The 27,959-nt window shown below is 57.2% G+C and overlaps 1 protein-coding gene across 5 annotated transcripts in view; it reads right to left on the bottom strand.

The window, feature by feature from the left end:
• COL5A1 (collagen type V alpha 1 chain) overlaps window positions 1–22,010 on the bottom strand; it is a 155,872-nt gene extending 133,862 nt beyond the window's left edge. For all 5 annotated transcript variants that reach the window (XR_013828946.1, XM_079925578.1, XM_079925579.1 and 2 more), the window contains exon 1: window positions 21,412–22,010. Coding sequence is in view for 4 of the 5 variants with exons in the window: in XM_079925578.1 (XP_079781704.1) it covers window positions 21,412–21,529 (118 nt within the window). In the remaining variant the exon portion in view is untranslated. The remainder of the gene's footprint in view (window positions 1–21,411) is intronic.
• Window positions 22,011–27,959: the final 5,949 nt, after the last annotated feature.

Below are 27,959 nucleotides of genomic sequence, written 5' to 3' on the forward strand. Positions count from 1 at the left end.
CCTCCGCCACCATCCTACTCACGTTATGCTCTAGTCAAGCGAAAGCCTGCATTCAAAGACCAGGATCACAGAGTGTCAAGGCCCTTGCACATTTCGTTCCCAGCACTTGGAATCCTGTTCCCCTGTCCTCTACGCCTGGTGAATCCTTTCACCTTGAAGGCCTCAGCTCAGGCATTACTGCCTCCGGGAGGGACTTCCCTGAGCCCCCCTGCTGGATCAGTGGTCGTGCTCCGTGCCCGCTCTCATGGAATGAGATTGAACCATGTAAGATGACCATGTGACTATTTCAGCCCTTAAAGTGGCAACTCCACGTGATTCAACCAGACACACCCATCACCAGGCTAAGGCTGTCCATCCCACCAGGACGTGAGAGTCGAGGGCAGGGAGCCTGTCCATCCTTTAGTTACCAGCTCTGGTGTCATGATCTACCCAACGCACCTGGCACACCCATGGCCCCATCAGATGAACGGGTGAATCAAGGGCTCTCAGCCCCTCCCCCACCCCCACAGCTCTGTGTTCCAACAGGACAGAGCAGCACCCTGGTGGGAATAATAGTGACTGAAACTGGGGGAGAGCTCAGGGAAAGACGACATGGAGGGCCCTGGGAAACAAGTGGGGATTTCAGTCTCCATCGTCCCGTGACCCCACAAAGCCCCTCCCCTGACGGTCAACACCTGAGGTCCTCCAGGTGCGGGACCCCCAAGGCCTCTCGTCTGGGCTGGCTTTCCAGGAGGCAGGGCACCTCTCAGCTGGCAAGGGAGGCTGGAAGGATCCCGTGCCTCGCAACCGTGGAAAGGGACAAGTCTCAAGACAGCTGGTGAGGGAGTGCAGGGCCATGATGCAGGGTCATGAGGGTGGTGCTCACAGGGTCAGAGGTCACAGGGCCACATCCACCACCCGCTACCACATGCTGAGCTGGGCCCCAGCCTCCCGGCACAGAACCTGTCCCACGAAAAGCTGTCATGTCTACGACCCTCTCAGGCTTTGCCACTGACACCCCGAGGGCCCCGGCTGCAAACGTTTCTGTGGCCCCTGGTCCTGGGAGTGCCTGGTACCTGAGAGGCTGTTACCTGAGCAGAAGGTACAGTGCGTGAGTGTTCAGTCCACAGGTGGGCGCCAGGTACCGGGCAGGGTGCCGCCCTCAGAGTGTGCAGTGCTGGGGAAATCATGCAGACTGGGCTGAACCTGAGACCCACTCCCTGCCCTGCGGTTCTGGGCAACATCCTTCATGTCCCTTTTTATAAAGTAAACACATGATCAGAACCTACTTCTGAGGGTTAAAACAGACGAAGTCTGCAGGCCTCTGCCCCCTGTCTGCTATGCGACACCAGGAGATGTGTGTACCAGCCTCAGTCTCCCACCTACAGAAGGCGTGGATGGTGGGTGACAAGGACAAATTCAGTTCTGCAAATTGACAGGTGCACGTTCCTATTTTCAAAGGATCACTGCATGACGCGTGCTCAGTCAGTCCAGTCCATCCCTTCCTGAATTGGTCTATTGGTCTTATTTCTTTTCTTTACTTGTTTTTTGACCATAAACTTTTTTTTAAATTAATTTATTTATTTTTGCTGTGTTGGGTCTTTGTTTCTGTGCGAGGGCTTTCTCTAGTTGTGGCAAGCGGGGGCCACTCTTCATCCCAGTGCACGGGCCTCTCACTATCGCGGCCTATCTTGTTGCGTAGCACAGGCTCCAGATGCATAGGCTCAGTAGTTGTGGCTCACGGGCCTAGTTGCTCCGCGGCATGTGGGATCCTCCCAGACCAGGGCTCGAACCCATGTCCCCTACATTAGCAGGCAGATTCTCAACCACTGTACCACCAGGGAAGCCCCTGACCATAAACTTTTTTAACTGACCAAGTCATTCCAGCCAAGCGCATCTGCCTGTCAGCAGGAAAGGCACACAGCTCCCAAGGCAGCCAGCCCACACTCCCCTGTCTCGTGTCTCTGTTACCTACACACCTGCCCACCTTCCAACCAGCCCACCCGTTTTAACAACACATTCACCCAATTCAAAAGACGCAGAGACTTTGTTACCGCCTGGAGGGGTGGGATAGGGAGGGTGGGAGGGAGGGAGACGCAAGAGGGAAGAGATATGGGAACATACGTATAACTGATTCACTTTGTTATAAAGCAGAAACTAACACACCATTGTAAAGCAATTATACCCCAATAAAGATGTTTAAAAAAAAAAGACGCCGAGAGAACTGCACCCAGATGTCCCCTCTAGAGAAAACCATGGGTCCCAATTTTTGTGTGTCCTTCCTTGACATCTACGCATATGCAAGCCTAGATATCTGTGGGGTTTTTTACTAGAGATGGATTCATACCAAGAGGAGAATTCTTTACCTTGCTTTTCTTTACTTACATACCTTGGAGACTGATCCATTGCAGGAAATGTAAAAGCCTGTAGACCCCACGCCCGCAGCTGCTTCACTGACTCCCCCACAACTGCTCAGTGACTTATCTAAACTGGTTGTTTCGACCCTCTGCTCTTGCAGATGGTGCTACCTGCCTGTTGTCATCACAGGTGTCTATACACACGTGCGCACGTATCCACAGGAGACATTCCAAGAAGCAGAGTCATCAGCTCCAAGAGTATGTGCATTTTAATACTTCGACAGATGTCACAAAAGCCTTTCCTGGGAGAACAATCTGTGAGCACACCCACTTCCCTCGCCGGAGCCAACAGTGCCTGTTCTCAGGGTTCTTTGTCTACCTGGCCAGGTGAGAAGCTGTGTCTCCCTGGGGTTCACCTGCATTCCCTTCTTGTAAGGTCAAACATCTTCCCACCCGTGTAAAGGCTACCGGTGTTTTCTTTTCTAAGAATTATTCATGTCTTTTGTCCATTTTTTTGGCTTGATTCTTGGCCCTTTCTTATTGATTAGTAGGAGTTCTTTGCATATTATAGCATATCAATCCCTTTTTATTAGACTATAGTTGCTTTACAATATTGTGTTAGTTTCTACTGTACAGCAAAATGAATCAGCAATACGTATACACGTATCCCCTCATTTTGGATTTCCTTCCCATTTAGGTCACCACAGAACACTGAGTAGAGTTCCCTGTGCTACACAGCAGGTTCTCATTAGTTATCTATTTTATACACAACATCTATTAGTTATCTATTTTATGTACAATAGTGTATATATGTCAGTCCCAATCTCCCCATTCATCCCACCCCCCTTCCCCCCTTGGTATCCATACATTCGTTCTCTACGTCTGTGTCTCTATTTCTGCTTTGTAAATAAGATCGTCTAGACCAGTTTCTTCAGATTCCACATATATGCGTTAATATGCGATATTTGTTTTTCTCTTTCTGACTTACTTCACTGTGTGTGACAGTCTCTAGGTCCATCCACGTCTCTACAAATGACCCAATTTTGTTCCTTTTTATGGCTAATATTCCACTGTATGTATGTACCACATCTTCTTTATCCATTCCTCTGTTGATGGACATTCAGGTTGCTTCCACGTCCTGGCTATTGTAAATAGTGCTGCAGTGAACATTGGGGTGCATGTGTCTTTTTGAATGATGGTTTTCTCTGGGTATATGCCCAGTAGTGGGATTGCTGGGTCATAGGGTAGTTCTATTTTTAGTTTTTAAGGAACCTCCATACTGTTCTCCACAGTGGCTGTATCAATTTACATTCCCACCAACAGCGCAAGAGGGTTCCCTTTTCTCCACACCCCCTCCAGCATTTATTGTTTGTAGAATTTTTGATGATGGCCATTCTGACCCGTGTGAGGTGATACCTCATTGTAGTTGTGACTTGCATTTCTCTAATGATTAGTGATGCTGAGCGTCTTTTCATGTGTTTGTTGGGAATCTGTATGCTTTCTTTGGAGAAATGTCTACTTAGGTCTTCCACCCGTTTTTTGACTGGGTTGTTTGTTTTTTTGATATCGAGCTGCATGAGCTGCTTGTATATTTTGGAGATCAATCCTTTGTCAGTTGCTTCATTTGCAAATATTTTCTCCCACTCTGAGGGTTGTCTTTTCGTCTTGTTTATGGTTTCCTAAGCTGTGCAAATGCTTTTAAGTTTAATTAGGTCCCATTTGTTTATTTTTGTTTTTATTAAAGGAAGAGGACTCAAATCAATAAAATTAGAAATGAAAAAGAAGTTACAACTGACACCACAGAAACACAAAGGATCATAAGAGACTACTACAAACAACTCTATGCCAATAAAATGGACAGCCTGGAAGAAATGGACAAATTCTTAGAAAAGTACAACCTTCCAAGACTGAACCAGGAAGAAACAGAAAATATGAACAGACCAATCACAAGTGATGAAATCGAAACTGTGATTAAAAATCTTCCAACAGGGCTTCCCTGGCGGCGCAGTGGTTGAGAGTCCTCCTGCCCATGCAGGGGACATGGGTTCGTGCCCCGGTCCAGAAGAAAAAAAAAAAAAAATCTTCCAACAAACAAAAGTCCAGGACCAGATGGCTTCACAGGCAAATTCTATCAAACATTTAGAGAAGAGCTAACACCCATCCTTCTCAAACTCTTCCCAAAAAATTGCAGAGGGAGGAACACTCCCAAACTCATTCTACGAGGCCACCGTCACCCTGATACCAAAACCAGGCAAAGATATCACAAAAGAAGAAAATTACAGGCCAATAGCACTGATGAACATAGACACAAAAATCCTCAACAAAATACTAGCAAACCGAATCCAACAACACATTATAAAGGTCAATCCCTTTTCTGTGATACACGTATTTTCATATTCTTTTTTTATAGTGATGGGCTGTCTGGGGGGTTTGTTTTGGCCAGTGAGAAAATCTTGACTTCTATGGGGTCAATTTTTTTTCTTTCATAACTTCTAGGATTTCTCTGTCATACAGAGAAAGGCCTTCTCATCCCAAGATCATAAAACCCAGTCTCCCGTATTTTCTTCTAGTAGTTTTATGGTTTCGTTTTTCAAGTTCACATCACTGGTCCATCTGGAATGCATTTTGGGGCAGGACTGAGGCAGGATCCAAGTTCTTTTTCCCAGATGGCTTCTTCCCTAACCCAGCCCATTTCAATGACTAATCAATCCTTCCTTTCCCAGCCAACTTGAAAGGCTGCCTTTATCAAACCCTAAATTCCTGCGGGTGCCAGGCCTTAAAAGCCACAGAGCGATGCCTACGCACCCCCTTCATGCCCCACATGGAGGGGAGGGTCTGCTCCTCAGCCAGACCCCCCCCCCCAGGATGCTCTCCTCCCCCAAGTGCAGCCCAGGAGGGTAAGCGTGAGCCTCCACAGCGGACGCGGCTCAGGGCAAATCCAAGTCAGCCTGCTTCACTGACACACAGATACTGACAATGTCCGAAAAGTGGGAAACAGCCCAACACCCAACACAAGGAGACTCTTCAAGTAAATTAGGCTTTTTACAGGCCGTCATGGATGTGAACAGAACGCCTTCCTTTCCAAGTGAAATGAGAACGTCCAAGCCAACTGTGCTGGGGTCGGAGGCCTTCCCCTTCAGGGGGGGAGTGCCCCGTGGGGGACAAGGCCCCTGAGTAGGACCGCCCCCCACCCGCGCCAAGAATTTCCAGATCAGCCACCATGAGGTATTTCCTTCCGTTCCTTATTGTTTGTACTCAGACCCAGTGGAGTTCGAGCCTGGGGGTTATGGGTGATTTTTATTTTCTTCTTTATGCTTTCTCTTATTTTCCAAAATGCCTATAATGAACATGTATCGTTTTTAATTTTAAAAAAACATATATAACTAAAGAGGGAAGAGAAGTAGGGGGAAAACACTCCAGGAGAGGGACACAGCTGGACAGTCAGGGGCCGGCCTTGCCCTGGCTCCACCCACGCCATCAGCACGTGTCTTCAACTGACCTCTGACCCCCAGGGTCCAGAAATGCTCTTCCTCCTTCGGGGTACTGTTGTAAGAACGGGGCAGCACAAGGAAAGTGACACTTGCTTGGACCGGGAAAAGCCAGGGGCCCTGATTCCAGGACGGGGAGCCCCAGTTTCCAAGGCCTCAGGGTCAGCCCATGTCGGGCAGGGGCTTCCCCCTGCACCCCCCAGGGCCCGGCTGTGAGCCCCTCACACAGGGCTGCATCCGGCTGCCCTGGCACAGCAGTGTGCAGACCGTAGGTGCCCCTTAAATGCTGAACTGCATTTCAGGAAAGCGGTCTCTTCAACCAGCCCCTTGGCACAGCCACGCACGCCTCCCACGCTGTGGGCGCCCACAAAGACACTGGGCAGGTTTAATCCAGAAGCAGTGTTTCTAGAGAGCTTCCCACCATGCGCCTAACTGGCAGCAGGGCACACGGAGATGCGCAGACACAGGTTCCCCAGGCAACGATTCCTCCCATGGCCAACAGCTCCGGAGTTTCGGGTTACAGGCTTGGGCCCAGACACGATGAACACCAGACCCAGGGCACCGTTTCCCAGGCCAAGAGAGCGCCCCAGCCAGGCCGCCCTGCCCCACGCTCCGTCAGGGAGGCTGGGACAGCCGCGACAGAAAGCGCTGCACACCTGGCCAGCATCAGGCCGGATCTGGCCCCTTGGCACCGGCTGGGTGACAACACCAGCACGGAGCTTCCCAGGGCACTGGGAAGTCAAAGTGGAAGGAAGAATCTGGGCTGCGAGAGGAGAGAAAGCAGTGAGTCGTCAGAGAAAAATGCGCCAAGCGTGCAGCTGACGAACCCCAGAGATGGGTGGGTGCTCAGAACAGCACAGATGTCAGGGCTTCTCCTGGGGGCAGATTTTCATGGCTGCTTCCACTACGACAGACATCAGACCAGAAAACACTTTAATAAGTGACTAGAAAGAGACCAGACTACCCCTCTTCAGAGGAGTTTTTTTTTTTTTTTTTGGCCAAGATATTGACCAGGCATCAAAGTTTATGGGGAAAGGCACATGCCTGGAGCCCAGCGCTTTTATTGGGGCTTAAATTCAGCACAGGAGGGCAGATCATGGAAACCCAGAGGCAGCCCAGGCTTGGCAAGAGCAGCCGTCCCGGGGAGGGCAGCTTTGAGCACGTCATGCTCGGAATCCATGCTGGGGGGGCGGGGCGCAGGAGGCGGCGTCCTGGGACAACGTGAGCGACCCCGCCACCTGCCCAGAAGTCCTGGAGGACAGAAGCAGGTCAGGGTCAGGGCTCGGAAGCGAAGAAGGGCAGGCAGAAGCTGACCGTATTTAAAGAATTCCAAATCACAGCCGAAAGGGTTTCTGGACATTATTTATAGGGTCAGATCATTGATTCTGGAACGAAAGGGGCCTGAGGCGGAAGGGCCTGGACGGATTAAAGACAAGAAGCAGGGTGACAGCTGGGGAAATGAGCCAGAAGACGGAGGAGTGGGTCTTCGCAGAGGAGGTAGCCTGGGGTCCCGCAGGAACCGCGTTCTAATCCCCGGTCTCTTCCCTGTTGGCTGACCCGCCCGGACAAATCCTCACACGACTGACCTCACGGGTTTGCTGGGTGGAGTAAGAAATCGTGAGTTTAGTAAGGCACCAGGACACAGCGCATCCGTGCTCACGGGGCAGGGGACACCGGGAGGACGGTGCTCACGCCTGCTCAGGTGCACATGACGTGCACAAGCACAGGCACACACACACACCACACACGCTCACACACACACACCCTGCTGCACACGGGTCATTTGCTTGGGGATCCCGTGAAAGACCTGGGGTGGCTCAGATGGCTCTGTGAAGCGTGCTGGGCACTGTCAGTGTGTGACAATCCAGCACAGCCCTGAGCCCACAGAGTCCATCCTGCGCACTCCCTGGGCTGTGCTCCCACAGTCGCCTGACTGAACTCCAGAGGGACCCTGGCAGATCTCCTGCTTCCTCTCTCCTCTGGCCTCTCCAGGGGCATCAGGCCCAGAGTACCCGCCTCTGCCCGACTGAGGGGCCCCCACCCTCCGCCCGGAACAGCCCAGGCCCCCTCACGTCCGCCCACCCCGCTTTGGAGAGCCTGCTCAAAGCACGTCGGCCGACACCCTCCAGGCTCCCCAAGCATCTTCAGCTCCACCCCACAGCTCCTGCAGACACGGTGGGATGTGACACACCCAGAGACCCTGTGTGTGTGGAGATCCAAACTGCGCCTCCTTGAACTCTCTACGAGGAAGACATCCCCAGCTCTATTTTGCACGTGAAGAAACAAGAGACATGGAGGAGACATGACGTTTCTGAGGTCACAGCTCAAGAACGAGGCAGCCCCAGCCCCCCAGCCTCGCCCGGGTTTCCACGGCAGGTAGAGCTGGGCTGCAGTACCTCCCTTGGCCTCTAGGTGACCACGCCTACACCTGGTCTTGAGGCTTGGATGTCATGACGGTGAACTGGGGACTCGCTTCCCCCACTGTCTACCGTGACTTCTGCCCAATGACGTGACCTTCATCTAGAAACGCCTGGGGCCACATGTGCAGGATGAGTGTATTCCCGTGGTTTCAAATAAGCTGCAACTCCCTAACTTTTCCCAGTAGAACCTGCCTGGCCCAGTCAGTGGGGTAGGTGGGCCACCCAAGGAGCAAAATTTCGGAGGGCTCTGACAATTCTCTAGGACTCATGATCCATCCTCAGGGAAAACCAAGAGCAGAATTCTTTTTTTTTTTTTTTTTTTTTGCGGTACACGGGCCTCTCACTGTTGTGGCCTCTCCCGTTGCGGAGCACAGGCTCAGTGGCCATGGCTCACGGGCCCAGCCGCTCCGCGGCCTGTGGGATCTTCCCGGACCGGGGCACGAACCCCCGTCCCCTGCATCGGCAGGCGGACTCTCAACCACTGCGCCACCAGGGAAGCCCCAAGAGCAGAATTCTTGAGCCCAGTCCTTGGCAAGCCTGTTGACTCTCCTGAGATAAAGGGCGGGCTCAGAGATCAGACCTCTGGGCATTGCTTCTCTCAGGGTTTTTACTTTTCTTTTCTGAAATGCTGATGGTTTAAAGAGTCTGCCCTGACCCAGCAGCGGTGACGGCTTAGCTGCGCCGGCTTCACTCCTGGAACATGTCATGGGTGGCTCAGTCCCCACCTCGCCTTCAGAGGGGCAGCGGCTTGAAGCGTGCCCTACCGTCATCCTGTGCAACATGTGGCTTGTGGGCACCGAGCCCCACGTGTCTCTCTCAGCGTGTGCGAACCGATATTAAACAGGCAGGACCTCCCTGGCTATAATCCCCTCCTATCACTCCTTCCTCCCCACTAAAATGGAAAAAATGACTCATCCAGGGCAGCTCACCCCTGTATACAAACACAGCTGAACGCTGGGCTCAAGATCTAATCCTGCAGATCTGATCCAAGAAGCATGAGGAGGACCCAGAGCAGCCCAGGACTCAAGGGGGCTTTGGAAAGTGGGTGCTGCATACAGCACTGCTTCCTCCTGACACCAGGCAGGCGCCCACCCCCAGCCTGGGCCCCGGAGGCAGGGGGAGGGCAGCCACCAGGTTTCACCCACCTCCCCCTCTCTGCCGGGATGAAGACCCCAGAGAAAAAGATGGGGCTGAAACCCCACCTCACAGTGATATCTGCTCTCGGAAGGCCCTATTCCCAGGAGGCTGGACGAAACCCAATTTCCACAACTCAAAGGCTATTTTAAAGGTTCCAAAAAAAAAAAAAAAAGGCTCCAAATCTGCCACCTACTGGCTGTGGGGCTCCTGCGAGCCTCAGTTTTCTTGCCTGTAAAATGGGGATACCTCTTACCTAGGAAAGATGTCACCAGGACATCTTTCCTGATGACAGGAAACAACTTGTGAAAGCACTTAGGATAAGAAAGGAAGGGAGGGACGGAGGGAGAGAGAAGGAGGGAGGGAGAGAGAAGGAGGGAGGGAGAGAGAAGGAGGGAGGGAGGGAGACATCTCTCTGACTCTTCACCTTCCGAGAAAATTCTCAAGCAGACACTCCTCTTTCTTGTATCATATGCTCTTTGAACATAATTCACATTTCAGTTGCTGGGTTAAGGAAAGGCCCTGAAGGGGCGGTGACCCCAGGGCCAGATGGGACCAGCTGTCCCTCATCCTCCAGGCCCAGAGGCTGACCAGCCCTCAGCTGATCCCCACTGGCTCACAGAGGGGTGGGAGGCAGCTCTCTAAGGAGCGGACCCCCTCCCATGCCTCCCAGCCCTCGACAACAGCCCTGCCCCGGGTTCGTAAGTCCTGCTTGCGGGCCAGGCAGCTGTTTGTAATCGGACAGGCCCTGGCCAGGAAGGGGAGGTGGGAGCCTGTCCACACCGAGGGGCCCAAGGCGCTGCAGGGTGTGTGAGGACAGGCTGCCTCCTGGCGGGAATACCACAGCGGGGAAGGCGTGAAATGAAAGAAGAGTGAGCGTCTGCACTTGGGAGCAGCTTTTGTTTTAGTTCTGCGAGCAAGGAAGCTTCAAGAGGCTCACAAGCCCCAGGTCTGGTGACATAAAGGTTGAAACCATGGGCTCTGGAGGCCAGGCTCAGGCACATTCCGTCTGGGTACCATCTGCCTGCACGGGGTGAGCTCCCCGACGGGGATGCCTGGCAAACAATCGTCATCAGGTCTGCCCTAGACAGAAGCGACCCTGGGACTGGACGCCTGAGTTCCCTTGCAGCCTCGGAATCTCAGAACAAGTCTTCGAGGCTCAGACACCGTCCCCTGATGGCAGAGCTCCGAGACCACCGGGTTCCCCCAGCCTCGGGAGCTGAGCACGGCCCACCAGTGGGTGACGGAGCCAGACGCTGGGGCCTGCTCCCCCTGCCGCCCTGCTTTCAGCAGCCTGTGACCCTGGAGACCCCCAAGTCCTCTAGGTCTGAGTTTATTCGTCTGCAAAACGACCCCAAGGCCAGAGGCCGGATCACTGACTCTGTGAGCCCTCCCGGTAAAACAGCCAACTCCTTCCCGGGGGGCTGGGCCTGTGCACCATCAGAGCCCCACACTCCTGGCAAAGGAAACGAGCCGGAGGTAGCTCCCACATTAAATGCAGTGGAAGGGACTTCCCTGGTGGTGTAGTGGTTAAGAATCCCCCTGCCAATGCAGGGGACACGGGTTCGAGCCCTGGTCCGGGAAGATCCCATATGCCACGGAGCAACTGAGCCCGCGAGCCACAACTACTGAGCGCACGTGCCACAACTACTGAAGCCTGGGCGCCTACAGCCCGTGCTCTGCAACAAGAGAAGCCACCGCAATGAGAAGCCCGCGCACCACAACCAAGAGTAGCCCCTGCTCACCGCAACTAAAGAAAGCCCGCACGCAGCAATGAAGACCCAACGCAGCCAAAAATAAATAAATAAATAAGCAAATAAATTTATAAAAATAAATAAATAAATAAACGCAGCGGAAGGTTCCACAGAGCCCCCACCCCAAGTATTAACTGCAAACTGCACCCCCTGCCCCACCTGGACTCACTCCCCGCCCAGGGCCCTAACTGGGCCCTTTGCACTGACAGTTCAGCCTCCTCTGAGGCCCAGCTGTAGCCCCAAACCTGTGAGTGGCAGCTTTATTCCTACTTTGAAGCACTTTATAGAAACTTTATACAATTACTGCCTCTGTGAGCTCCACTAGTCATAATAACAATACAAAATAACAACGATATAGAATAATTAAAAAAGGCAGTTACTGTTATCAGTATGATCTAGCATTTGCTGTCCTGCATTGAAAACGGGATGCAGGACACCCCAGGAAGGGCCCTATGTCCACACGCAGGTCACCTCCTTCCAGGTGGTGCCAGTACCTCTGGTTTGGAGATGAGCTAACTTGAATCAGAGAGGTTAAGCATTCGAGGTCACACAGCCGGGGGTCCTATTCTCCGTGCACTGATGCATCACTGCTTCCCAGCCTCATCTCCTGAACCTTCCTTTCGAAAGTCAGAGGAGAGGCTGACTGTCAGCTGGCCACAGAGGCTGGACCCACACAGGGAGAGGGAGGGCCAGGAGGAGGTTCAGACCTTCCCATCTGGCACACCCCACATTTCCCAAAGTGCCCTCGACTGGTCACTGGCATCAGAACTCGAGCGGCAGGCCCCAGGCTCCACCCCAGACCCTTGGAGCCCGGAGCTGCGAGGTGGGGCCCCATGGCTGCGGAAGCTCTGGTCTCACCGGACCCCTTGCTGAAGCCCGTCAAAGCCCACCTCGCAGGAAACTGGACCTCCTCACCAGCCTCCTGTGCTCCCAGGCAACCCCAAGCCGGCGCCCCACGCCCAGAGGACTCCACCCTCTGCAAAATACCAGCGAAGCTGCTGTCTGGGGCCCAGGCCTCCGGCTGGAACATTCCTGGGGGTTCCGAATGCTGACGTCGTGGCTTTAACACGTGGCAACATAATGACAAGAGCCTTTAGTCCTCCCAGCAGGCCTCTGAGACAGGTACTAGTTTATGCCCATTTCACAGATGGGGTACTGAGGCTCAGAGAGGCTCTCCCAGGTGCCGCAGCTCCTGTGCTGAGCCCAGGCACGCCGGGACAGGCAGGAAGCAAGGGGCCTGCCCGCTCAGCTCACCAGGGAGCTGAGAGCCCGGGGGTCGGCGGCGCCCACCCTCCCACTTAGGGCACTGCACCTGGCTGAGCTCCTTCTCTGTGTCCCTCGGGTGGGGATGCCCACCGTCCCTCACCCACTGAGACGGAAGTACTCACTCTTGATGTGCGGTGAACACAGAGGAATAGTTGCGCGAGACCTGACGTCAGGGATTGGCTTCAAAGTAACTGGGTAGACGGGAGTGGGTGGCGGCTGGACCACGAGAGTGTCCTGGGGCTGATCATCGAGCCCAGGAGGATCTCGATCTGCTGTGCTGTGTTTGAAACCTCCCCGAACAACAACGACGGCAATAATAATGACAACACTCTCAGAGCTGAGCCCGAGTAAACCTTCCCACTTGAGGCTCCGTACTGCGCTCTTGCAGAATAAGAGTCTTTCCTTAGGAGAAGAGCAAGCTTGCCCCCAGGCAGGGAAGGAGAGCAAAGCATCACTGCTCCTTCCAGAAAGTGGGGCCACCGTGAAGAAAGCGGGGAGGACACGGGGGGTGGGGAGCATCTGCCTCCTCCTCTCTTCCTTCCTGGCACGCCTCCCCTCGGAGGTGCCCACCCCCATCATGTATGCTGACACCTGCAGTCCCCCTGTTTCAGGTGAGGGAGGAGGTCCTGAGAGACCACTGGCCGCCCACCCATGCCCCCTCCTCTCGGTCGGCTCCAACTCCTCCCCCGGAGATCCTGGCATCGCTGGGCAGAGCCGCCCCACCGCCCTGCCCGGGTGTGAGCCCTGCATCCCCACCCCAGGCCCTCTCAAGCGCCAGAGTCATCACACCGAGGACCCCAGGGTGCTCCCCGGGATACCAGAGTTAAGTGACAGGTAGCCATCGCCCAAGCAGTGCTTTCTGAGCTAAACGGCCACAATTGAAACTATGAACCTAAATAACATTAGTAATAATTCCCTGGAAAAGAATTACATTCAGAAGCCCTGTTCCCTGCACTTCTATCCAAGAATGAGCTATTTGCCCTGCCTTCTCGATGTGAACATTTTCTGGTCTAAAATGTATGGAAGGCGCAGCGCCCCTTCCTCCCCCACTGCTCAAAACCAACCGGGACCGTCTCTCCCTAGAAGAGCAAGGTCTACACAGGACACTGACGCCAGAGGCTGTCTACTCCACCTGCATCCCAGGAGAACACAGAACTGCCTCGAAGGAGGAAGCCAGAGCTGCCCGTCAGCATTTCAGATTCTCCCCAAAGAAAAAAAGCACAAAAGAAGAGAAGTAACGGTAAGGCGGGTCCCAGAGACTTCACCCCAGCGGACATGAGGACACTATCTCCCCAGGCAGGGCCCCTGCAAACTAAACCTGGGGGCCCAGGGCCAGAAATGGCCCATCTTTCCTTCTCAGCTGCACCCTCCCCTGTGCAGGGCTCTGGGCCCCGGCCAGCTCTCCCCTCACCTGCCACCCAACAGGGTCCCCTAACGGACCCCCGTGAGCCAGGGCCCCAGGTCCCACTGGTGCACAGCTGCCCACTATCCCCCCAAAGAAGAAGACCTTGACATTTAGCAAGACAGGACTGTACGCACACCCAGTTTTATGCATCAGAAATGAAGGAGGAATTGAGGCCGAGGTGCAGAGGCTACTCACAGTTGGTGGAGGCCGTGGACCTCTTCCGGAAGCACAAGGACCCGGCCACCAAGGGACTGTCCCACGGCAAAGAAGAGCTGGAAGCTGCTGGAGCCCCCCTCATCTGGCACCTAGTATCAGTTTATATGCCGGTAATGACCTACACCAAGGCGGGGTGTGATTTTCACTGGGATACAGAGGGCAACCATCACTCCTTTGTGCCAGCTGGGCCCACAGGGCCTCCCCTTGCACATCTGCAGGATGGGGCCAACCCCACCTGGTCCAGGTAACACCCCAGAGCAGGGTTTGGTTAAATATGAACCGGAGTCAGAGGACAGACACACATGGGAAAGTGCCACTTGCCTCCACCAAGGGACTCCTCCCTTCAAACTCATCGGGTGGGACACCAAAAGCCGCAGGCCCTGGCAAAACGGGCTGGTCTCTGATTGGCCAGCGCCCCACTGGGGCTGGCAGGTACCTCCCTCTGATTGGCCAGTGGCCCACTGAGGCTGGCAGGTACCTCTCTCTGAGTGGCCAGAGCCCCACTGGGGCTGGCAGCTACCTCCCTCTGATTGGCCAGTGACCCAGGGGCTGGCAGGTGCCTCCCTCTGATTGGCCAGTGGCCCAGGGGCTGGCGGGTGCCTCCCTTTGACTGGCCAGTGGCCCAGGGGCTGGCAAGTGCCTCCCTTTGATTGGCCAGAGCCCCACTGGGACTGGCAGGTACCTCCCTCTGATTGGCCAGTGGCCTAAGGGCTGGCGGGTGCCTCCCCCGATTGTCCGGTGGCACCACTCTACTAGCTGATGAATGTTTCACTACCTCCCACTTTGCACTTCACTGGATACAATCGCTTCTTCACAGGTCTGATTCCTTCACTGCACCGGAAACTCCTGCAGGGCTGGGATGCTCACCTACCTACCGCTCACCTGTGCACCTGCTGCCTGGTGCCCGGCACAGGTCTGCCTCCCATTAGAGGTCTGCAAATGCTTCAAGCACAGCCACTGTCACTCCGGAGTTTCTCCACAAAGGACCAGCCTCTCCTGCATTTCCTCTGCACCCACACAGGAAAGGATTCCACTAAAGCCTCACCCACGGCGCTCTGGGTTACCCTGCCAGCAGAGTGGAAGACAATGGCTTCCCACCTTCCATTCAGATTAAAATGCTCACTCTTTTTCATTGTTAGGTCACTAGTCTTCCAATGCAAGAGTCAGAGTTTTTAGTTAAATCACTCCCGTCACACACGCACATTTTGATGTCATTTTATAGCATTTATTAAAAAATTAATAAAGAGACCAATAAAATCCCTATTGCCAAGGTGCTGGCAGAAAAGAACAGGACAGAAGAGTGAATTTCCCCCAAAAGAACACAGGTCTAGGAGACAGGAAATAAAGGAATCCCCCATTTCATGCACAGAGACATCGCAGGAAACGGGCCCCTGGAGCTCTGTGTAATGAGACGTGGAGAAAAGTGGGTCAGACTGTGGTACCATTTCTTAGGTCTGAGTCACCAAAGAGTGGCGACATTTACTCCTACTGTGGGTTATGACATAGGTTGGGAACCTGCCAGAAAAACTAGCGGGTGAGTCTAAGCTGATGGGATGACGGCTCAGACAGCATGACATGTAACACAGAGCGACCCCCCCATCACCCCACCACGAATCCCCACGCATCCAACGGAGCATTCACTCATTCATTCTACGGGCTTTGCCCCAGACGCTGGGGCCGCGCGGGTGCAGGAACAACGTCTGAGTTTAGCAAAACCCCCAACGCACCCGCCCCAGATGTCCTTCCAGATCACCAGCCATCACCCACCGTCATGTCTCTGGGGCAGAAGACCAGAGTCTTTGAGGCGGGACATGGGCAGGTCCATTCCCATCCCTGAGGCCCCCATTCCTCCTTGTACAGTGGGGGTGGCCTGAGGAAGAAGGGGAGGGGCGTGCTGCACGTGACCCGCCCCACGACTGCTCCGGGATGCAGGCGCCTCCATGCTGGGGCACAGACCGCAAAAGTGGCAGCGAGGGCTCCAGTAAGCTCACCGGGGGCTGTGTAACCCCTTTTCATGCTCACTCGCGAGGGGGCACCAGGGTGACAGTTCCCAGGACAGAGGGGGTGACTCATACAGCCAGCCAGTGAGCAGAGCCAAGAACTCACCCTGGACCCCGGACCTGCTGCTGCCTGGGGGCCCAGAGAGGATGTAATAGTGACAACGGTGACAGGGGCTTGCTCTGCGCTTTGGACACGCGATGCGCTGAACCCTCTCGAAAATCCTGCAGGAGTCACAGCCATCACCCCTTCCTGCAGATAGGGAAACTGAGGCAAAGTGCACCGCTGGCGGGGGTGGGGCGGGACGTGGGCCCAGGCCGCCGGCCCCGAGCCGTCCGCCACACCGGGTCTCCATGCCGTGTCCCGTGGCAGGGGCAGCTCTGCCTGGGAGAAGGGCCAACGCAGGCTCCACCTTCAGGACCTCAATGTCTCCACGAGCCAGGCCAGAAAGCTTAAAACTAACATTTGGCCAAGGGCTGACACCAGATGAGTCGATTACAAGGGAGAAATAAACAGAGGGAGAAGCAGAAGCTATAATATAACATCGCCCTCCTGTGAGCAAAAAGAGACTCAGATTATCAGACCCAGCTGGACTGAGTCTGTGCCGGGGCTGGACCCAACGCCTCATGGCTGCCCAGGGGGCTCCGTGGCCACGGGTCATCTCCTCGTCTCCAATCCCGCAGGGCTGGGGCACGATAAGGAGAGAGATGCGGCCTTGCCGTGAGCACCTCAAACACACCAGGCCCCGCCTGAGCAGACCCTGAAAACACATGGACCTGTGCGTGGATGTGGGCGTGCATACTCGTGGACACGTGGACACCCACAGACACACACGGACACGTCACACACATGCATCCAAAGGAACGCTCACATCACATACACACAAACACATACACACAAACGCGCACACGGGCGTACAACCCTCCAATGGGCTTGTAACGCATTTTCACATACGCTGCCTGGGGTGACCTTTACCGCGACCCCACGAGGTGTCGTGGGAAATGGACCCACGGAGCATATGGGGGTGCTGAGGAGAGCGAGGGGGGGCCCGGGCTGAGTCACTTGTGGATGGCAGAGGACTGGGGGTCTCACCAGCTCCCAGAGCCTCCTTGGACAGACATGCCTCCCTCAGCTGGGCTCCCGCTGGAACACTCGCATTTAGAGAGGATAGTGGCAACCCTGCGCTTTTTCCTTCTGCAGAAACACCACCCAAAACAGTAGCTATAATAAGACCCTCCGCTCATCAGGGGCTTCCTGTGCCTCGACATTCCACACGCGGTCTCTGTAGATCGCCTCAGTCTCCGTAACCACTCTCAAAGCGAGAAAGCCGTTTCTCCCCGTTTCCCAGAGAGGAAAGCTGAGGCACAGTGGCTGGCCCCCGCCCAGCCAACCTCTTAGAGGCAGAGGAACCGTCCACGCTGCCCTGGGTTCAACAATCTGACTGCCAAGGACTGTCCCCCCACGTCCCTGCCTCCCCAAACAGGGGACCCAAAGTGCGCAGGACCCGCCCAGGCCAGGGCAGGCGGCATCCCTCAGATCATCTCTTAACCCAGAGAGGGTTAAGGAAGGCCCCGGCCTCCCTCCTGTCCCCTCAGAGGCCCCCTCTATCTCACAGCGGCCACTTCTGCTGGCACAGCACTGCCGGGGCAGGCGGTGCTGGAGGCGCCCTGCCAACCAAGTTAATGAGGGGCTTTCCAGCCAAGGGAAGCAGCTCCGGGAGAACAGTGAAGCGGCGGGGTGGGATGTCTGCGGGGAAGAGGCACGGAGGAGACAAAAGCCAGAGGTGGAGGAGGGCACCTGCGAAGGAGGCCCTTCGGAACAAAAGGAAGGGGAAGAAAGGAAAGGTCAAGTTTAGCATCACCTCCTCCAGGAAGCTGCACCAGATCTCCCCAAGGGGCCAACCCTCCAGACACGCTCGGCAGGAGAATGAACAGTACAACCAACGGTGTCCACATGCGTGCCTCGCGGCAGCCTGTGGGCCCTGGAGCCGGGCGCTCTGTCACCTCAGCCTTCCCACAAGCAGGCCCGGCGCAGGCAAAGCCTCCAGGGGTCGTCGGGTCACGCCAGTGAGTGAAGGGCCTGGTGAAAGCGGAGTGGAGACTGCAGGCCCCAGGTGCCCCCTGATAGCATTCGGATAAAAAGCAGGGGTGTAGGGGGCAGGAAGGAACCGAAACAGTCTGCTGGGGCCCAATGGAACCCCTCCCTGGTCCCAGGGCCGTGTCTGGGCTGAGCCCCAGGCTGACAGCAGCTCCAGGCACTGGGCTTCCCCCGTGGAGAAGCTCACTCAGCGCCCAAGTGCAGAGACCAGACTGACCCAGAGCGTGCCGTCCCAGCCCCCTGTTCCCTGGGCCTCTCAGAGTGCCAGCACCCCCCCTCACCTTGCAGGCCGGGATGTGAGGGTCCAAGGAGATGATGTGGGCACAGGGCTAAGAGCAGACCAGGCAAATGCCAGCAAATTCGTTCCAATCGGTACCACGGGTGCGGGCGTCCCAGGGGCCAGCGACCCTGCCCTGCTCCGCGCTGCAAATCCCAGGCTCCACCGTGGGCACAGCAACGGGGCCTCGGGGTGCGCGTGACTCATCCTCGACCCTCGGGGGCTCGGAGCGAGTCCGCGCTCACTGTCACCGTTATGCAGTGAGGGGCAGGGGGCAGTGGGTGTCGGTTCCCCACACCCCTCTGCTCCACCCAACAATGTCCGTGGCCCAGGGAACAGGCAGGAGTGGGAGACGCGGGCCAGACAGCCAGAGGGCAGGGGCGGGGCAGGCGGGCATCTGCTGTGCTCGGCTAAGGGCGTGGCTGCGGGAGAGTCCAGAGATATCTGAAGGGTGGGGTAACGGGGCAGGCTCTGGCCAGCACCCCAGGAACAGCCATGGAGCGATATCACGGGACAAGGGAACTTTGTGCTTCCTCCCAAGGAAGAAACTCCTGCCCGTGGCCACTGCCGGGTGGTCACAGCGCTGGGCAGCGACCCGAGCTCCAAGCCCTGCAGCCACTAAAATCTGGACCAGAGGAGATAGAGGGCTTCGGGGAATCAGCTTGGCTTCTGAACTCCTCCCACTGACTGCTCTTTTATGGGGAGGAGGGGGAAGGGGAGGGGAAGATGGAAAAGGCTGTCTTTTCAGCCAACTTGATTGAGTCAGAGGAAATTTAACCATTCGATGTCTGTCAAGTCCCACAAAATTTGGACAACTCTTCCCACCAAATTATTGCCAACAGCGATCACGTGACTGGCGTCAACCAATGATGTGCCGAGAAGATGACCTCAATTTCCAAATATTGGGGTCATGTTTCATTTCACTTACTCTCCTTTGCCCGTTACAATGTTAAACGGCCCCAAATGCAATCTGACTTTTCATTCCTTCACACGCTTGGCCAAGAAGAAGGTAGGAAAAAGAGCCATGTTCAGAGGGAACTCAAAAAACATCTGGTGGATCTCAAAATGGAGAAGAGAAGAGAAGAGCTGCCTGCGGACGGCCTCTCCTGCCCCCCCCGCCCGCCCCCGCATGTCAGTGGACAGCCGTTCCCGCTGGCCACGCACTGACGATGACTTCCAAAAGGGTCCCACCCTCGTGGCGGTGAGGGGAGGTCTGTGAAACCCACCCACAGAGGTGGCTTCTTCACAGGCTCTCAGCGTCTCTTCGACAAGAGCAAAATGTCCAGCTCTACAGCCACGGTCCAGGCATCCACCTCACGCCACACTCAGTTAGGAAGGGAAACCGGAGACGGGCGGGGGGGCAGAGATGGGGAGTGGTACAGACAGCCGACCCCAAACCCAGGCGAACGCATGCTCTGTGTGCTCCCCAGCCAGTGCCCAGCCCCGGCTTTTGGGGGTGGCGACTCCCCTGAAGGATTCCCACCTGACTTCCTAGAGGAAAGCCCGGCAGAGGAGCTGGGACAGGGCTATGGCCCTGGGCCTACAGGGGTCCCATGACCACATCCCCACCCTGCTCTGTGCCACTTTTCTGGAGGCCGCCACTGTCCCCCATCTCCAGTGACCCCGGGGGCAACACAAAGCCAGTTAGCCTGGGATCCAGGGCACGTAGGTGGCAGCCCAGGGCTGAGACCCCAGGTCCCCAGAGCCAGGCCAGGCTCCCCTCCGCTCCCCCAGCCCCTGACTGGCTGGACACCCTGATTCCTGCTCACCCCCTCTGGCCCACCAAGCACTCACTGTACCAGGAAAAAGGGACAGAACGTCTTAACTGGCAAGTGGAACACGGAAGTGATTCTTCCCACATGTCTTCAAATGACAAAGCGGAGGAGAGAAGAGCGAAGGCAGTAAAGCGGTGTCTTCTCCCCGGGGACCCCGGCTGGTCCTGCTGTCCACTGAGCCACTGCCCCATCCCTCTGCCCCCACTTCCCTTGACCCTGCAATAGCGGCTCTGAACCTCGTCTCCGCACTTGTTAATGGGGCCCCAGAGGACTTTCGGGGCCTCGGGCTCCGACGACCGAGGCTTGTGAGGTCCCATCCCACAGGTAACCACAAAAGGTGATGCTTAGAAAAACCACTGTCCTGTCAGGAAGCTGTGTGGGAGAGAGCTGGAGCGGCAGGCATCTAGGCAGGCACACTGTCAGTGCTGGCCTGGCAGACGCCATCCACTGGAGACAGCTCCTTCTAAGGGCAGACCTCTGGCAGAAGGAGTCCCACATCTGTGTGTCATCTGAACCCCTCACAGCCAACACTCCGAGAGCATCTCTCGCCTTTGCTCCAAGAATCCCGTCTCTGGGCAGCTAACCCAAGAAAAACTGCCTTCCAGGAGGTCGAGAGGTGGGATTAGAGCAGGGCTTCTCCACCACCCCTCCCCGGGGCTCGCCAGTAGCACTCACTGAGTACTTAGATGGTGGGGACCACAGGAAGCTCTGTTCCCTGGGAAAGGGAGAGGCAGCCGGATCCGGAGGCAGAGGAAGAGGGTGCTTGGAGAAGTCCTGGGCTGGGGGGCTCAGCTGCTGGGATTCTCCCCAGCAGCCCCCTATCCCAGGAGGCCCGGCCGGAACTGGCCCGCTGCGACTCTAGGGGGCGACCCTTCCCGGGTTTCAGGAAAGGAAGTTCTGCAGCGGGGCTGTGTGGGCCAGAGCTTCGCGCTTGTGATGTGGGACAGAGAACGCAAAGTTTCGGGACAAAAGTTTGCCTGCCTGGTGGACAAGCCCTCCGGCTGATCCAACGCAGAGCCCTTCCTCGGCTCCCCGACAGCCCCACCCGCCGGCCCGTTTGACGTGGGGAGTATTGTGCCGGCGCGTTTCCCTCTCCGGGGCCCCCGACGAATGGCATTCGGAGTCCCGGCCCGTGCATTCCACAGCCCAGTGGGGGAAGGTCGTGCACGCGCGGAAGAGGCCGGGCGTCCGGGGATGACAGCCGCGCCGGCCCCGGCCCCCCGCGCCCGAGCGCCCAGCCCTTACCTGCGCGGCTCGGAGGCGGCGCCCACAGCAGCAGCAGCAGCAGCAGCAACGGCGGGGACAGCAGCGGGGCGCCCGGGAGGAGCGGGCTGCGCGCTTTCCAGCGGGTGTGGACGTCCATGCCGGCGGGGCGCGGGTTGGGCGCGCGGGGACGCACGGGGCGCGGGGCACAACTCAGCGGGGCCGGCACAACTTTAGGGAATCATGGGAGCAGCCGCCGACCCGTTCTCTTTGTGGCGGTGGCTCTCTGGAGGGTCGGCTGGCGCGCTCGCCCACGGGCGGGAGGGCTCGACCTTGGCCCGCGGGGCGGCCGGGACCCCCGCTCGGCTCGCTCGCCCTGACCTCCCCCGCCTCCTCCGACTCCTTCTGGCCTCCTCCTCGCCGCCGCCGCCGCCGCCGCCGCCGCCCCACGACTCGCTCCCCGTGGGCGCTGCGCTCGAGTGAGGTCCTGCGCCGGCCGCGGGGACGAACGAGGAGTGCGGACCTCGCCTCGGGCGCCGAGCACTTTTCCCCCTTTCCCTCCCCCCCTCTCTCGGGGACGGCACCCGAGGAGGCCGTGGCTCCCCCGCGCCCGCAGCAAATCAGAGCCGGCGCTCGGCTCGGCCGGGCCGGCCCCCGCCTCCCACTGGGCGCAGCGGGCGAGGGGGTGGGGCCAGCGGGCGAGCGGCAGCGAGGAAGGGGCTGGCCCGGGGCGGGCGGGGACTCGGCGAGGGCCCGGCGCCCCCAGCTCTGCCGGCGAGCGCGGGCGGACGGGGCCCGGCGGCCCACGCTGCACCCCGCTTTCCACCCCCCCAGGTGCCCGCACCTGGCCAAGCCCCAGAACCAGTGTGGAGGGGCCCCGAGTTCGATCATTTGGGGTTTAAAAAGGACGTTGCAGCTCACCCCGCCTTTTTCGTTTACTTGGAGTTCAGAGCTCCTCTTCTGGGTGGAGACTGAACTTCCAATCCAGCCAGATCGGGGCGCCCAAGACTGTGGCAGACATGTCCACCCCGAGAGAGACGACCCGCCCTCCACCTTCCCCCACTGCAGATTGGGCATCCGTGCCCAGGCTGGGGTCGAGGCTCCCAAGAGTTCTCCGAGGGAGCTCGGATGCCACACATCCTGGATATTAATCAGGCGAACTTGGCCAGCACCCGCTCTCCACTCACTCCCTCCTACTGCGTGGAGACCCCTCTGCCACAAAAAGGAAAGCAAAGAAGACACCCCTTGGGGAGGTGACAGCAGGCAGAGGGGTGAGGGGTTGGGGCGCTGCTGCCCTGGCACTGCCACTGGGCACTGCCTCTCTCCCTCCGCTTCTTTAAGCCTTGGTGAGGTCTCCCTGGAGCAGGACGCCGGCCAGGCCCCGCTGGCCGGTAGCAGCCCCTCCCACCTGGCTCCCCACATAACCTGCTGAAACCCACTCACACCCCTTCCTCGAAGAGCAACAGAGCTGGTTTTTAAAGAGGAGGGAAGGTGAGTCGGGGCTTTTCAAACCCTAAGCCATCTGCATCCCCTTTGAACAGTTCAGCAGTGATGCTCCAGTTACATCTCCAGACTGGGCGTGAAACTCCCCAGATGCCCTTTAATTCCCATCATTCTGGAAACAGGAAGGGAGGGGAGGTGGGTAGAGGTTAGGTTTGCTGGGATGGCCACATACTGCCTCTTGAGCCAGGTGGTGGTTCACTGGTGCTACCCTGATGGTCCACATCTGCCCCACGTACCCTTCGCGGCGGCACTAAATGTTGCTCGGGAAAAGGAGGAGACTCGCAAAGTAAAGCTAAACTTTTTTCTGTTTTTTTACAGTCCTTTGTTGTTGTTTTACAACCTGTATAAATCACATATATGATCGGGGAAATGTGTGTGTGCGTGTGTGTCTGTGTGTGTAAGTTGTGTGTGTTGGTTCCGTTGGAGCTGGTCCTTTGTGTGCCTTAATGAGAGAGAAATTCCATCAGACACTCCCTGAGCCCCCAGCTCCACCTGGCCCCTGGAACGACCCCCCCACCAGGGGAAGGCCAGCTTCTCCCAAAGCCTTGGGATGCTACCATAGGTCAGTGGTCTAGTTATCAGAAGATAGTGCAGACTCAGGGCTCCAGTTTCCCCCAAGGACACAGGGTGCTCCTTCTGTGACGGTTACAGGTGCCTCTGTGCTGGCCAGCCAGCCTTCCCAACACCTGGAACTCAGGGCGGGCATCTGGTCCCTCAAGAGCTGATAGTCAAGGGACACCCAGGGTCCCCCAGAGAGCTGAGCTCACAGTAAAGAGAAAGCTTGAGACAAAGGTGGGCTCATCCACACCTAGACTTGGGTGAGGAGGTAAGTTTCTATCCCACCGGAAAACTCGAAAAAAATCCCCAAACTGAGCAGCCTGGCCTGTCTGCCCAGGACTGTAGGAGAGTAACCGTGACGCCTGGTCACGATTGTTATTCCAGTGGGAACAGCAGAAGTACCAGCCAGCCACATGTGTTTCCCACTTTAAAGCCACTCTTGCATCAGGTCACACACAGCAGTAGGGAATACTGTCATTTCTCCCCTCTACAGACAAGGAAATTGGGGATCAGAGAGGGTAAAGGACTTACCCAAAGTACCAGCCCATCCATCCGTGGCCGAGCCTGAATTTGAAACCAGATTTACCTTCGGGTGGGAAAGATGCAGATCGCCTCGCCCAAATCCTTGCAACAATGCCCGGTGGTGGTTGACCCCAAGCGGCATCCCTTGGCCCTCCCATAACTGATTAAATTGGAGAGTCCTCTGAAAACTGTTTCTTTCACTCTGGGCTCTAGGATGTCTGCAGTGAGCAAAGGCACCCAGCCCCCTGGCCAGCCCCCAACCCAGTCTCTTCCCCTCAACTCCTGTACGGTGAGCAGAACCTGCTTGTCTGTGTGCCTCTCTCCCCTCCTGAAATTACTGCCACGTTCCCACCCGGTCCCTCCCTGTGCGTGGACTTCTACTCATGGTACTCCAGCATGGGAGGGACTCACCGCCATCCAGGGCTCTGCACACCCCTGGTCGCCCATGGCTGTGTATCTCCCACAGTGCCTGGCAGGCCGGGTGTGCCCCCAGCTTTGCACCTGGGGCCTGCTGCCCACCTTCTCCTTCCCCTGCTGTAAGTTCTTCTCAATGATCTTTTTTCTTTTCTCTTTTCTTTTTTTCTTGGCTGTGTCGGGTCTTAGTTGTGGCACGCGGGATCTTTTCATTGCGGCGTGGGGGCTCTTTCTTGGGGCGCATGGGCTTCTCTCTAGTTGTGGCTCATGGGCTCCAGAGCACATGGGCTCTGTAGCTGTGGCGCGCAGGCTTAGTTGCCCTGCGGCGTTTGGGATCTTAGTTCCCAGACCAGGGATCGAACCCGAGTCCCCTGCACCGGAAGGAGATTCTTAACCACTGGACCGCCAGAGAAGTCCCCCCTCATTGATTTTTCTCAAGCGGCAGAGTTGTGGTTCTCAGCGTCCACGACAAGCCCCAAGTGTTACCCTCTTGTGGGTTGTTTCATCTCCCACCCTCCCACCTTAAGGGGCCACCCAGCCTCCCGGGGTCATCGCCTGGCTGGGGAAAGCCTGGGGAAGCCCTCCGGGACAACTGGGCTCCTTCTCTCCTTCCCCCTCTCACAGGCGGATGCTCACAGACCCACAGAGCAGGTGGAGGAACCCGGTGACCTGCTTGCCCTACAAGAGGTCATGGCCCACTGGGCCCAGGAGGGACTGGGGAGCTGCTGCCTGGTGGACTGAGGGGCTAGAGCTGCCCCCGGTTACTCACAGCAGTGGAAGTGGCCTCGAGGTTCCCCCAGGCTGCCCGAGGAGGATGCTCCAAACCTGCACCCCGCACCCGTGGCCGTAGCTGCATCCTGCAGGGGGGTGTCTGGGGCCAGGCCAACTCCAGAGTTCCCGACTCAGCTGCAACTCCAGCATCAGGAACCGCCGGCCGGGGGCCTTGGGCCAGTGAGTCCTCACCTCTGCTCCCCAGTGCTGCTTCCTGGGAAGTGGGGTGAGAAGCCGGCCTCCGGGGATCCCTGTGGAGCTTGGAGGAGAAGCCAGGCAGGAAGGCCTAAAAAGCCCTGCTGGGCATTGGGAGGCCCCGGTGCCCCCTCCTTCCCCCTGCATCCTGCAGCTGGGGGGTCTTCCTGCGACCCCTCTGAGCCTCCTGCTGGAGCCTTCGCCCCATTCACCTGCACCACTGGCTCAATAGAGTAAAATCGCTCCCTTGGGCGCAGGAGGACGCGGAGACCTGCCCCAGATGCAAAAGTAGGGGGAGGGGTGGCCAAGCCTGAGCCCAGAGCTCCTGCCGGGGCCCCCAACCCTGTGTGAGCCTGCTCTCCAGGACGAGGGGGGCTGTCGGTCAGAGGGCCGCTGGGCTGGCTCCAGGGTCCCCCTCCTCTGCTTGCGCTGCCCCCGACTGACCTTCCAGCCCTGGGCCCTGCCCACTGCGCCCTGCAGTGCTGGGGCTTCAGCACACCAGGGGCTGCTGCCCCGCCCACCCAGTCAGCAGGGCTCTCCCTCCATGCTGGGGTGGGGTGGCTGTTAATCCCAGGGGACTCTCCACAGCTACTAGGGGAAATCCACCACTTTAAGGCCTCCACTTTGACACAGTGGAGGAGCCGGGGAGAGAGCCTAGCCAGGCCGGCCAACGGCCAAGGGCAGCTCCCAAGATGCCAGGCTTCTCAGGGGATCAGTTTCCTAGGGCCACTATTGTGTTGTGGCTTGAACAACAGAAATGTACTGTCTCATCCCGGAGGCTGGAGGTCGAGCTCAGGGCGTGGACAGGGCTGGTTCTCCTGAGGCAGCTCCTGGGCTTGAAGACGACCCTCTTCTCCCCGCACCTTCCCTCTGGGCAGACTTGTCCTCATCTCTTCTATAAGGACAACCAGTCACATTGGACGAGTTCCCCTTAGAATGAAGATGGCTTCATATTACCTCTGTCTCTTCTTTAAAGGCCCTTTCACCGAAGACAGTCACATCCTGAGGTGCTGGGGGTCAGGGTTCAATAGGTGAATCTGGAAGGGGGGCACATAATTCAGCCCACAGCACCTTGGTAACCCTAGTCTGTGGGCCTTTTGGAGACACCCAGGGATGGCGGCTCTCTGTTCTCCAGAACAACAGGGACATTCTGATGCCCGTGAGGGTGGGGGCAGGACCCTGCCCAGCGGGAGGGACCTGGATGGCGGCTCACCCTGGCTGTTGGTCCAGGCCTGCCGACAATCTCGCCCCTTCTGCACGTGGAGCTAAGTGTCTTATCTGTGATGCTGTCCACACCGGGCAAGGGAGTGCGGCGGCAGGTGGCGTGAGGAGGCAGAATGCAGCTAAGACAGAGCCACCTCCTGCAGAGGCTCCGTGCCGGGGTCTCCTCTGTCCATCCCTAACCACAGCACCTTGCCCTTCCCGAGGAGAGGCCCAGGGCTGCAGGGAAATGCACCACAGTCCCCGTGACAAGTGTGGGCAGATGCAGCCCAGTACCGTGGGTGGAGCTGGGCCTCAGAAGGCCACGTGGTCATGCCACGTGGTCCCTCCCTCCAGGGACCTGATCTCGGTCAGCATCCCGGGCCGGCCCCCAGCCTGTGCTGCATTTGCTGGGTGAACCAGGGAGCGAGTGGGGCTGAGCTGGAAAGAGTTGGCACAGGGAATCAGGAGCCTGTGCTCTGGTCCTGGCTGTCACACTGCACTCCAGGGCCCCGTGATTGCACCTAAAATTCTATGGGTTTTCTCTAATGGTTTACCCATGAAGCCCCCCTCCACTGCGTCAAAATTTCCACACAGCTCCAAGAAGTGAAGGCCTCTTCACCCAGCCAACCCAGAGTCCAGGAAAGGAGCTATTTCCCTCCCAGAGCTCACGTCCAGGACCAGCAGCCCTGTACAAGCAAACCACTCAACGCTCAGCTGGTGGCATCACGCAGACCCGACACTCAGGTCCACCTGAGGCTGGAGTTCTTCGTGGCTGCACAGCGCCAGCCCAAGGCCAGGCAGCATGGTTCTCAACGGCCAGGGAGCCGCCCCCCATCGAGGGCAGGGACAGGACAGCATGACTGCTGGAGCCGCCCACAACAGGCGCGCCCAGGACCGGCTGAGACGTGATGGGTGAATCAGGCCTGTCGGCCCCTCACTGCACGGCCCTCTCCCTGCTCCGTGCGGCACGGCTGTTTCCATGTCATGCCCTCGATGTTTCTATCGGGGGCCAAGTAAACTTCACAAAATAATGGCATTTCCAGACAAAACGGCCCGTGATGGGCCCCAGTCGGACTTTGGACGCATAGAGCGAGTTTACGATCGTTCAGACAACAGGATGTGGACCTACGTCTCCCGGCCTCAGACTCCTGGGCAGGTTACCCTCCTGGAGAGGTTTCCTAGACAAATGCTGAGCTTGCAGCCCAGAAAAACGTCAGTTGGAAAAATCCCTGTGGACTCTCGGTAAGAGCAGTCTGTGTAAGTGAGAGCTGCCCAGAGGTAAAGGGCTCCATTCCCCAGACGTAAAGGGCGTTTCTAGACTGCCCAGGACAGCGTCTGCTGAACATGGGGATCTCATCCCATCTTCCCCGCCGGCCCACACGGGACCCCACCTTGGGAGGGGAAGGCACAGGTGTCCACGGAGC

The sequence above is a fragment of the Stenella coeruleoalba genome, assembly GCF_951394435.1.
Source record: "Stenella coeruleoalba genome assembly, chromosome: 7".
Taxonomy (NCBI): domain Eukaryota; kingdom Metazoa; phylum Chordata; class Mammalia; order Artiodactyla; family Delphinidae; genus Stenella; species Stenella coeruleoalba.